This window comes from Chelonia mydas, chromosome 6 (genome assembly GCF_015237465.2).
Source record: "Chelonia mydas isolate rCheMyd1 chromosome 6, rCheMyd1.pri.v2, whole genome shotgun sequence".
Lineage (NCBI taxonomy): Eukaryota > Metazoa > Chordata > Testudines > Cheloniidae > Chelonia > Chelonia mydas.
The window spans coordinates 9902184-9914664 of NC_051246.2; the positions used below are offsets into that span (position 1 = coordinate 9902184).

General features: G+C 45.9%; 1 protein-coding gene across 1 annotated transcript in view; it reads left to right on the forward strand.

The window, feature by feature from the left end:
• The window catches only part of LOC119566264 (maestro heat-like repeat-containing protein family member 1), a 446675-nt gene that overhangs the window by 418651 nt on the left and 15543 nt on the right, over positions 1-12481 (forward strand). The window contains exons 2-3 of the mRNA XM_043548990.1: positions 10298-10413; positions 11012-11520. Of these exons, the coding sequence (XP_043404925.1) occupies positions 11013-11520 (508 nt within the window). The 5' untranslated portion in view covers positions 10298-10413; position 11012. The remainder of the gene's footprint in view (positions 1-10297; positions 10414-11011; positions 11521-12481) is intronic.

The window sequence follows — 12481 nt, forward strand, 5'->3', positions numbered from 1 at the left end:
CTCCCATTACTTTAAATGAGATTGACACCAAAATGTCCTCAGACGAGATGATTATCATTTACCACAGGCTTTGTGCTGGGTAAAATGTCCAGAGGAGTGTTCCAGCTGGGATAGAATCCTCTCTACACAAGAACTGATGACAGCCGCAGGACCAAGGGTGCGGTCTGAATCCCTAGGGTAGGAGGCATACCCGGGGTGGAGCTGCTGGCAATCAAAAGATATCAGGGATGGACCCACAAAACGTAGCTCTGCAGAGATTGTGGGAAGTACTGCTGCTCACAGGCAGTCAGGGACAGGCTGCTATTACTTAGAAAGCCCCTGCCCTGGAAGACATATTGGCCCCAGAGTAGCCCACAATCAAGAGTTTGTAAAGGTGGTTTAAAGCCACCTTGTCCTCCTCTTCATGGACTGCAAATAAAGGGCAGCACGGAATCTAAACCCATATGATCAATGTTACTATTTAATATTATTAATCATGTTTATTACATCAGTAAGAAGGGCCTAACGCAGGGGTAATCAATAGGCAGACCACAGGCCAAATCCAGACTGCCAGATGCTTTTGCATGGAACCCCAAATCTTTTTATTTTCTTCTTCTTGTAATTTTTTTATTATTATTTTCTCTGGAGTCTGGACCTTGACTATACCTTGACCAACAAATTTGGACCGTGACAAAAAATAATTGACTATCCCTGGCCTAACATCTAACCGGAAGAAGCCCCATTGTGCTAGCAGATAGTCCCTGCCCTGAAGAGCTTGTAATTTAACTAGTCCGGACATGCCAGCAGAGTGAACAATGTAATGGCAGCAAACATGTTAGTTCCAAGATATATTTTTTGAGGGGGTATTTAGGAGGGGATCATTTAAATGTAAAGAAAAGGGCACAGGGCATGGGAGAGGCAGGTAGGAGGCAGGCGTGATACCGTGGTGAAGAGACTGGGAGGGAGGGTTGGAACAAATAGCCAATTAAGGGACTGCTGCACTAAGGTGAGGGGATAAAATTGGACCCCGTCAAGGCTACCCCTCCCTCCAGTACCTGGACACAGAATGTGCCGTGGAAGTTAAGGTTAATATGAGAATCTTAACTTGAGCATTTCTCGACTTTATTAAAAATTGTAATCTTAATATTACATTAATGTAATCTGTGTGTACACATAGTGATGATAATTGTAAGACAAGTTATAGAGGGAGCTAGTAACAAACCCTATATTTAGATTGCCTCACTATAAAAGATTCTCATGATTCCCTCTCCCCGCCACACACAATATCTAAGACCTTCATTGTTGGAAGCAGAACAGAAAGATAGTCCCTGCCCCAAACAGCTGACAATCTAAATATAAGACAAGATAGAGCAGTAAATACTTTAGCTTTCAGCCCAAAACTTTTTCTTTCTAATATGGACCCATTTCTTTCTCAAACATATATACAACTACTGATAGCTCAGAATTATACTGCGTGAAGATCATGACAGGCAATGATACACTTACCCCACTCATACCTTTTACAAAAGACCAGGTCTAAACTTTTGACTGAAATATTCCAACTGGAAAGTTTGGTTTGGATATAATCAAACTTTTTTTTTTTGAAACTCAAAAGCCACTCCTGGAAAACACTAGTGAGTAAGGCAACAATTACAAGAGTACTATGAAAGGAGGTTTATTAATTGATGATAGTCCTTTAACTATATCTTAAAAATACCTTTTAATATTTTATTTATATGCTATTTTATATCATATATGGGGAGGTGTCAAGGTTCCTTCCCCACTCTGAAGTCTAGGGTACAGATGTGGGGACCTGCATGAAAACCTCCTAAGCTTATTTTTACCAGCTTAGATTAAAAGTTCCCCAAGGTACAAAATTATTTTACCCTTGGATTTCCACTTGTCAAGGTTCCTTCCCCACTCTGAACTCTAGGGTACAGATGTGGGGACCTGCATGAAAACCTCCTAAGCTTACTTTTACCAGCTTAGGTTAAAACTTCTCCAAGGTACAAAATTATTTTACCCTTGGATTTCCACTGCCACCACCAAACTTTATCTGGGTTCCTGAAAAAATGTATTTTGGACACATCTTTCCCCCTAAAATCCTTCCAACCCTTGCACCCCACTTCCTGGGGAAGGTTTGGTAAAAATCCTCACCAATTTGCATAGGTGACCACAGACCCAACCCTTGGATCTTAGAACAATGAAAAAGCATTCAGTTTCCTTACAAGAAGACTTTTAATAGAAGTAAAGGAATCACCTCTGTAAAATCAGGATGGTAGAAACCAGGTAATTAGATTCAAAACGTAGAGAATCCCTCTAGGCAAAACCTTAAGTTACAAAAAAGACACACAGACAGGAATAGTCATTCTATTCAGCACAGCTCTTTTCTCAGCCATTTCAAGAAATCATAATCTAACACATACCTAGCTAGATTACTTACTAAAAGTTCTGAGACTCCATTCCTGTTCTGTCCCCGGCAAAAGCAGCATACAGACAGACACAGACCCTTTGTTTTTCTCCCTCCTCCCAGCTTTTGAAAGTATCTTGTCTCCTCATTGGTCATTTTGGTCAGGTGCCAGTGAGGTTACCTTTAGCTTCTTCACCCTTTACAAGTGAGAGGATTATTCCTCTGGCCAGGAGGGATTTTAAAGGGGTTTACCCTTCCCTTTATATTTATGACAACTATTCATCGAAAGAAAGAAAGAAATTAGTAGTCCTTACATATCCTGCTTTCTTTGTATGTGTCCGTCTTCCTTAGATCATAAGGTCTTTGTATTGTTAAGGAAAAGTTAGCACATGTGACTCCATTTTGGTTTGGGGCCCACCATTGTCTAAAAGCAAGCACATCATGTACCAGGAGGAGTGTTCCTTAGACACTGCATCCCTGTGAAAATCCTCTTCCTTGTCTCCAGCCTGCCTTGACTCCCAGTATCTGTTTTTTGTCAGTCTCTAACTCCCTATCTCCTGGCCTGTGATATGAGGCCTCCCATCCTGATAATAAAAGTTCCTGATGCATGGCTTTAGGACCATGCTGTGTAATTAACATACTGGTTTAGCACGAGGAATGCACCAAGCAGGGATAGATGGTAGATAAGAAAAGGGTTTGTTTATTGGCTAAGGTTTCCGATGCACGAGGGCAATATGCTTTGCTAAAAAGTATATAATCTTTGTATAATCTCTATTCGGGGTCCCCTCCTGGCTAGCAGGGGGGCACCATGCTCGAGCATAATAAACTTGGTGTTTTTGGGGAACTCTGCAGTTGTGGACTTTGTTTATGTGCCTCAGCCTAGATTCGAACTGTGCATGACCTATCAGGTATAATTCGTAACAGCATTTGTGTGCGTGTCCTACCAGGTGTAATTCGCAGCATTTGTGTGCATGTCCTACCAGGTGTAATTCGTAGCATTTATGTGCGTGTCCTTCCAGGTATAATTCGCAGAAGTTGTGTGCGTGTCCTACCAGGTATAATTCGCAGCAGTTGTGTGCGTGTCCTATCAGGTATAATTCGTAACAGTTTTAGGGAGTGTCCTTACTCATTCTGTCTTGTAAAGCACACACGATTGGTACTGAACAGATCAATAATGGATGCATCACCAAAAAACAAACAAAAAACAAACCAAAACCCACCTTTGTCATAAAGGTTGGTCTCCTCAGTAAAGTAAGCCATAAAAATTAGGACAAAGGCTACGAAGTCAAGTACTCTCAAGTTAGGAAATACCAGAATGAGTATTGCCCATGCAACATTAACTCTGCAATAAAGGAGGCAGGGATCCTGCAGACAACAGACTCCTTCAATACACAGCCCCAGAGCAGAGAATTCTGTGCACTGAATAAGGCAGGGGTCGTGAGGGAAAAAATAACATGGGATCATGTAATTAACGTCTGCATCATCGGGCAAAGGCACAAGAGGACTGAATTAAGGGTGCCACGGCAACACTTATTTGGACATTTGCTAACCTGAGAATGCTAAACTTTGTAACCTTTTAATCCTTTTTAAAACCTTGACTTTGTATTTCCTAATTATTTGATGGTTTAATTTATTGATGAAAGCTAACCTAAGAAGCGTTAAATGAAGGGTTTTTGGTTTCTTAATTTCCTTCGTTTTTTAATAGAAAGAACATTATATATGTGCTGTTTAAACAATGAAGCTCTTACTCATCTGTTGTTTTCAGTATATATTTTATTGCCATTCTTATCTTTGTGAAGGTCCCTTTTCACCACTCAGTGCTGTGTTGATCAGAGTATAGAAAGTAATTAAATTAAACTGTATTAAAATAAAACTCATTTTATGCAACTTCAGTATCAGTGAAAGTTCTAAGCTCTAATCCTCAATTTGTAAGAAGCAGATAAACAATATCCAAGTAAAAGAGCAGGAATTTTGAATCTTATTTTCACTGAGCCTTTACTAAGGAAAGTAGCAAACAATTGCTCTTTGAAAAGAAACACTGTACAGTACCACAGTACAAACCCAAAGGAGCCCAGCAGGAGACTGTCCTGCTTCTCCAAATCTGGTCCTGTTTCATTACAAACTTCCTTTCTGTGATGATGTTCTGGTAAGAAGGGGGCAATCAGTTGTCAAAGGTAGCTGTTGCCATGGCAGCCAGGGGGCTAGTCATTCTCCCCAAGTATGACAAGGAGCTGGAGGCAGGGAGTGCTGAGTGGTGGATTATCTCTGATGTCACAATGCTACTGCTCAGGCAGCACCAGTGGGCAGCAAATGTGCAGTGTGTGTGTGTGTGGGGGGGGGGAAACAGGCTTTCCCAGTGCTCCTGTTTCCCCAAATTTCCTAAAGAAACCTACAACATAACACCGAATGCACATTAGTGATTGTTCCACACACATGCTAATTAGTAGCTGAAATTTGATTCAAATTCCCGATGGCATGTTTAGAAACCAGTGTTCCAAAACAAGGAGAGACCTTGTAAAACAGAAAATTTGGATGCTCTGGTGTATTTGTGGTTGTGTTAAAATTGAATACTGTGACTTTAAATTTTGGGCACGGTTCCTGGACCTACTTGCATGCTAAGCAGCTCAGTGGGGGCTTAGCAGCAGTCAGTCAGCAGGTACCCAGTGAATTGTGCCTCTCTGTTATAGGCAGAAGCTTACATTCTCTCCCTCTGATTTTTGGGTTCTTATGTGTGATTGTTCTGGTCTTAAGAAACAAATTAGTGAGACATTGCAAACTTCCAGCAAGAATCATTTATGTTTTTCTCTAACTTCTCTGCTTGTGTGCCAGAAAACCTAAAAGACACAATCTCATAAAAAAATGAAATAAAATTCTGCAGCCAAAAGTCCTAACTTCCCCCATACTAATTTTCCCCTACTCTTACTGACACCTTCTGGTCAACTGTTTGAAATGGGCCACCCTCATTACCACGACAAAAGTGATTTTTCCTCCCCTGGTATCCTACTCTTAATTGAATTGTCTCGTTGGAACATGTCCATCTCAATGATATTTCGTTTGCTGGGAGTCCCAACCAAAATGGGATAGTGGGGGAGTTCAGAGGTTGTTGTAGGGGGGTCACAGCATTGCCACGCTCACTTCCGTGCTGCCTTCAGACCTGGGCTCTGAGGGCAGCAGCCAAGAATCTTTCTGAAGTTAGAGGAGGTTCTAAGATGTGCGGATGGGTCCCTGCTGCTGAGAGCACCTCAGCTGGGGGCTCCTACCTACTAGTCCCCTGGCAAATTAACGCAAGGACCAATTTGGGGGCATCCAGAAAAATGGACCCCTGAGCCCCAGAAGGAACTGCAAGGGAAGCCCTGAGCCCCAGCTGCAGATGCTGGGCAGACACCCAGAGTGCCGAGAGCAGTGGGGAGGGGCATGAAAGTCCTGAGCTCAGCACCCCAGCCTTGGCTGCAGCCACAGGGGTCAGAAGCCCTGAGCCCAGACACCCAGAGACGTGGCTGGAGCAGAAGTTGCCAAGGCCAAACCCCTGAGCCCAACGCCGGGCTGATGCAGTGCACTCACTTCTGCATGCCTCTGGTGCATCTGATATCCCCAGCCCAGCAGACAAACAGCTAGGAGGCCCCTACTGGGTTCTCCTGGCTGGAGGGATCCCAGCAGGATAGGGAGATCGGATTTCACGGGGCAGGGCTACTTCGATCTCGCCAAGAAAGGCACAACAAGAACCAACAGCTGTCAGTTGAAGCCAGAGAAATTCAAATGAGAAGTAAGGCACATATTTTTGACAGTGAGGGAGACTATCCACTGGAACAAACAGAAAAGGAGGACTTGTGGCACCTTAGAGACTAACACATTTATTTGAGCATAAGCTTTCGTGAGCTACAGCTCACTTCATTGGATGCATTCAGTGGAAAATACATTGGGGAGATTTATATGCACAGAAAACATGAAACAATGGGTGTTACCATACGCACTGTAAGGAGAGTGATCAGGTAAGGTTAGCTATTACCAGCAGGAGAGCAGGGGGAGAAAAAACCTTTTGTAGTGATAATCAAGGTGGGCCATTTCCAGCAGTTGACAAGACCGTCTGAGGAACAGCGGGTGGCGGGGGGGGATAAACATGGGGAAATAGTTTTACTTTGTGTAATGACCCATCCACTCCCAGTCTATATACAAGCCTAAATTAATTGTATCCAGTTTGCAAATTAATTCCAATTCAGCAGTCTCTCATTGGAGTCTGTTTTTGAAGTTTTTTTGTTGAAGACTTGCCACTTTTAGGTCTGTAATCGAGTGACCAAAGAGATTGAAGTGTTCTCCAACCAGTTTTTGAATGTTATAATTCTTGATGTCTGATTTGTGTCCATTTATTCTTTTACATAGAGACTGTCCAGTTTGGCCAATGTACATGGCAGAGGGGCATTGCTGGCACATACCACATTGGTAGATGTGCAGGTGAACGAGCCTCTGATACAGTGTGGCTGATGTGATTAGGCCTTATGTTGGTGTCCCCTGAATAGATATGTGGACACAGTTGGCAATGGGCTTTGTTGCAAGGATAGGTTCCTGGGTTAGTGGTTCTGTGGTGTGGTGTGTGGTTGCTGGTGAGTATTTGCTTCGGGTTGGGGGGCTGTCTGTAAACAAGGACTGGCCTGTCTCCCAAGATCTGTGAGAGTGATGGGTCATCCTTAAGGATAGGTTGTAGATCCTTGATGATGCGTTGGAGAGGTTTTAGTTGGGGGCTGAAGGTGATGGCTAGTGGCGTTCTGTTATTTTCTTTGTTGGGCCTGTCCTGTAGTAGGTAACTTCTGGGTACTCTTCTGGCTCTGTCAATCTGTTTCTTCACTTCAGCAGGTGGGTACTGTAGTTGTAAGAATGCTTAATAGAGATCTTGTAGGTGCTTGTCTCTGTGTGAGGGGTTGGAGCAAATGCGGTTGTATCATAGAGCTTGGCTGTAGACAATGGATCGTGTGGTGTGGTCTGGATGAAAGCTGGAGGCATGTAGGTAAGCATGGCGGTCAGTAGGTTTCTGGTATAGGGTGGTGTTTATGTGACCATCCCTTATTAGCACCGTAGTGTCCAGGAAGTAGATCTCTTGTGTGGACTGGTCCAGGCTGAGGTTGATGGTGGGATGGAAATTGTTGAAATCATGGTGGAATTCCTCAAGGGCTTCTTTTCCATGGGTCCAGATGATGAAGATGTCATCAGTGTAGCACAAGTAGAGTAGGGGCATTAGGGGACGAGAGGAAGCGTTGTTCTAAGTCAGCCATAAAAATGTTGGCATACTGTCGGGCCATGCGGATACCCATGGCAGTGCCACTGATTTGAAGGTATACATTGTCCCCAAATGTGAAATAGTTATGGGTGAGGACAAAGTCACAAAGTTCAGCCACCAGGTTTGCCATGACATTCTCGGTGATACTGTTCCTGATGGCTTGTAGTCCATCTTTGTGTGGACTGTTGGTGTAGAGGGCTTCTACATCCATAGTGGCCAGGATGGCCTTTTCTGGAAGATCACCGATGGATTGTAGTTTCCCCAGGATGTCGGTGGTGTCTCAAAGATAGCTGGGAGTGCTGGTAGCGTAGGGCCTGGGGAAGAGGTGGATTCTGTTTCCTGGTATCCTCACACCACAACTGGTTATCATTCTGGAAGGTGCCATGGCACCTTTTTGTGAATTACAAGCAATTGGGCTTAATATGGTGGTAAGCGTGTGAAATTTCATAGCCAGTGAAATAGAGGCCGGATTAGGAGATCAAATAGTTTCACAACCGAAGCCTCTATGAAAAACTCAGTGTGGGCTGAGGCATAGACTCTGCTGTTTTACTGGGTGGCCTGCTTGCTCCCCAGAATCAATAATGAGTGGGGTGGGGTGATCCGGGGTGCAGCTCAAACATCCAGCCGGGCTGGCCAGGGGCAGACATCGGGCCTGCAAGGGAAAGGTGAGTGTGGCAGTGACTTCACAAAGGCCTTTGGCAGGAACTCAGCCTATTGGGCAAAGATGATGAGGCGGGTGTGACCCCACAGAGCACCCTTGACAACAGCCCGGCAGGACAGGGATGCGGGGCAGGGGGAACCTCGGAGACCCCTGTAGCCTTGCTGCAGCAAGCCTCCATCTCGCGGTCTCTCGGTGAGGACCAAGAGACGGTTGGCGTGGAGGAGATTCGCTGAGATTGTTTTCATTACTGTGTTGATTGTGTGGAAAGAAATCGTCATCTGTGTAGAAGGTAAGAAAAAATATAGGCTCTAAGTAGAAGATGGGGGACTCTACCCTAGTAGATTCAAAAGCATCCCCACCCTCCCAATGAAAAAGCTTTTCCTAATATCCAAGCCTTCCACACTGCAACTTGAGATCATTGCTCCTTGTTCTTTCGTCTGCCAGCTCTACGAATTTCATGAGAATCAATCTTTCATTAGGAAAATAATTCAAAAAGACAAAGACAAAAAACATGAAGTGAAATCAATCCATCCTGATCTTCAGTGTCTGGGGGGTGTGGGCCTCGGAGGCCAGACTGAGACCTTCATTGGCTAGGGACACCCAGGAAGCCAGTAAAAAAATTCCAGTCCTCTTAGCAACCAAGCCTCCATAATCCAAGGAACACCTGAGGGCTGCAGGAGACAGAGGAGTGCTGAGACTGTCTAACTCATGATTGAAAATACAGAGATGTGTTATTGTCTTTGGATGGGGGACAAGTATCAAATCTGTTGTGGTTCTTGCACCAAACAACAATCACCCATTGTCCTTTAGAGCACAAGGGCTCTAACACGCCTGACGTGCTCAAATCTCTTGCCTGCTAGGACTTAGAGAATTTTCTCCATCTCCATGATAGAGAGGGAAAGAGAAAAGAAGTGACCTCTCTTTGGTCACACACCAAGGTCATGCTGGAGCTAGAGAGAGAAGCATAAGAAAAAAAGTTGTATGAAAATGTTTTGCATTTAAAACTGATTTCTTAAACAAAGGAAATTTGAAATGTGGTTAGTGAACTAAAATGATACGTTCTGGTTTCCACGTGTTTCTAGATTTATGAACTAGTATATCCATCCACTCACACCTAGTTTTTATCCATAGATTGAGGGAGGAAAAGAAGTTTGCCTGTTTTGTGAACTTCCAATGGCTTTCTTGAATTTCAACGAACGAGTCATTGAACTGAACTCTTTGAATAAACTGAAAAGAGGACAATATTTTCTGCACCTTCCAAGGAAGCTATTGCTGTCCAAAGCTGGGTTAGCATTTCAGCTACCTTTGCTTCCAGGGCTTTAGCTATCACGTCAGTGGTGTGACTCTCTCAAAAACTTGGCAGTGAACATGTTCCACTTCATGTTATTTTTTCCTCTTCTATTTAAATTATTTAAGAGATTGTCATAAATTTCGCCCTTAATTTAAAATAGATGATTTTTTTTGTCAAGCTGGGCCTTACAAATCTCTAAGGATGAAGAGTCCACCACCTCCATAGGTCACACTCAGGGCCAGGGAGACTGGGAATAGAAGAAAATCACCAATGAAAGCCAGGAGTCCAGACTCCCAACCCCCTGCCTCAGTCACAACAACAGGTCACACTCAGAGCCAGGGAGACTGGGAATCGAGTCCCGCTGGCACTTCCCAGCTCTGGGAGGGAGTGTTCCTCTAGTGGTTAGTGCGGGAGCCTGGCCAAAGGCTCCATCCCCGGCTCTATCCCTGACTCCCTGGGCAACCCTGAGGCAGTGGCTTCTCCTGCCCAGGCCTCTGTTTCCCTCACTGGGGCTGGGGACACTCCCCTACAGCCCGTGGGTCGTCACGCTTCAGGAATGTGCTTGAGGTACGAGGAGACCTGGAGATGGGAGGTGTGCTGCTGGCCACAGGTCAGTGTTGTGAACCCCCGGTTGCTAGGCTGAGTTTATCCATCCCCTGGCAATAAAACATCATCTTGTTTTCACAGCCACTTTCGATCTCTAGGCTTCTACTCCCTGCTCTGCTGGCAGGGCATTGGGCAGCACCCTTTCCAGACCACCTGGGTGCAGGAGATCAAGGAGGAGGGCAAGAGACTAGGCCTCGGTGAGTATCTGCCACCCAGCGCTTTCCCATCTAGAGCAAGGGAGTGGAGTTCTCCAGAGCCATCCCCAGTGTGGTGGGAATGGGCCAGCAAGAGGGCTCCCAGCCCTTCCCTTGCAGGAGATTGTTCCCCACGTCCAGAGTCTTTGGGGAGGGTAGAACCTGCCAGGCGCTGAACACCCACAACCGCAATCAGTGAAATCAGTGGGAACTGAGGGCGACTCCTGCCTCCTTGGATTGGCACCTTGTGAACTTTCGCTGGGGACTGTCCGGGTGCTGCTCTTTCCCTAGCCTGGGAGGGAGCGGGGCCTTCTGGGGTGGAGGGAGCTGCTTGTCCAAACTAACAGAGAGCCTCACTGCTCTGAAAGGACGAGACTCCCCTGGGGTCACAGGGCCCCAGGGGTGAGGGGGAACGTTGGGAGCAGCCTGTGCTGTGAGCGGCTGCAAGTGGGTGTGGACGGCAGCCCCCGTGCCCTGGGGTGGGGTGTGTGGTGAGGAGAAATTGCCTCAGCAGAGGGGAGGTGGACGGAGGAACAGGCAGGCACATTAATGAGAGGCTGCCTTGAACCCAGACTCATGGCTGCTCCCCACTCATTCCCAGGATGCAGCGACTGAGGCGGATGCTGAGGAGGAAGGCCGGGCTGGTGGCTCCGGAGCCGGTAGGGAGCAGCGGCCGGCTTTCCCAGGAGGAGAGCGGCCCCTCTGTCCCCGCGGGCGGGGAAGAGGCCAGTGGCCAGGCGAGGAGGAGGAGCTCCCTGGCTTTCTGGAGGAGGAGGAAGACACCAGCTCCCTTAGCATGCCCTGAGGCCCCTTCTGGTCCCAAATGGAGGTGGCCCAGGGTGATGCTATGTAGGAGGGACCCAGGAGAGGGTGGGTGCCTGGGAAGGCGGCTCTGCAGCTTCCTTTACAGGAAGCAGAGGAGCCAGGAGCCGCGCCCCAGTGCCCAACCGGAGCCATCCACCAGCCTGGCCACTGAGGAGCCCCCAGCCAGCCCAGAGCAGGAGCTGGGTGACTCTGGCACGGGGACCAGCAGCTCCTCCTTCTCCCGAGGGGCCAGCAGCCCCTCCGTGGGGTCTGAGAGCCCTGAGGCTGAAGGCTCCCTCTGTGCAGGTGAGGGGAGACTCACGGGACAGGGGGGAGGACAGGGGCAGTGGGGGACTAGTAACACCCTGTCAAGGTTTCTTCCCTACTCTGAACTTTACGGTACAGAGGTAGAGACCTGCATGAAAGACCCCAAGCTTATTTTTACCAGCTTAGGTTAAAAAAAACTTTCCCAAGGTATAAACTTTGCCTTGTCCTTGAACAGTCTGCTGCCACCACGAAGCGTTTTAAACAAAGAACGGGGAAAGAGACCACTTGGAGACGTTTTCCCCCAAAATATTTCCCCAAGCCCTACACCCCCTTTCCTGGGGAAGGCTTCATAATAATTTTTACCAATTGGTACAGGTGAACACAGACCCAAAGCCTTGGATTTTAAGAAGAATGAAAAATTAATTAGGTTTTTAAAAGAAGAATTGTAATTAAAGAAAAGGTAAAAGAATCACCTTTGTAAAATTAGGATGGTAAATACCTTACAGGGTAATTGGATTTAAAACAGAGAATTTCTTTAGGCAAAACCTTAAGTTACAAAAAGACACAAAAACAGGAATATACATTTCCTTCAAAGTTAGTAACAGCCCGTTTGTTGAGCCATTTATGAAACAGATTTGTTATTTGGTTTACATAAGCCACATTAGTTCAGGCCTTTTTTTAAGGGTTTGAAATTTTACTTTGTAAATTTTAGGTGTAACTTGAAATTGGCGATTTGGCTGTATTGCGGTACAAATCGCCTGTAATATCTGACCAAGCCTAAGAAGGATTGGACCTGTTTTTTTTTTTTACTTTGGGACAGGCCACTTTTGGATAGCATTCACTTTGGCCTGTAGGGGGTTGATAGTTTCTTGACCCACCTGATGTTCAAGGTAAGCTACTCTGTTTAGGCCTATTTGACACTTTTTAGTCTTAACAGTTAGTTTTGCCTCCCTTATGCGCTTGAAGACTTTTTGTAGATGTTCCAGGTGTTTTGCCCAGG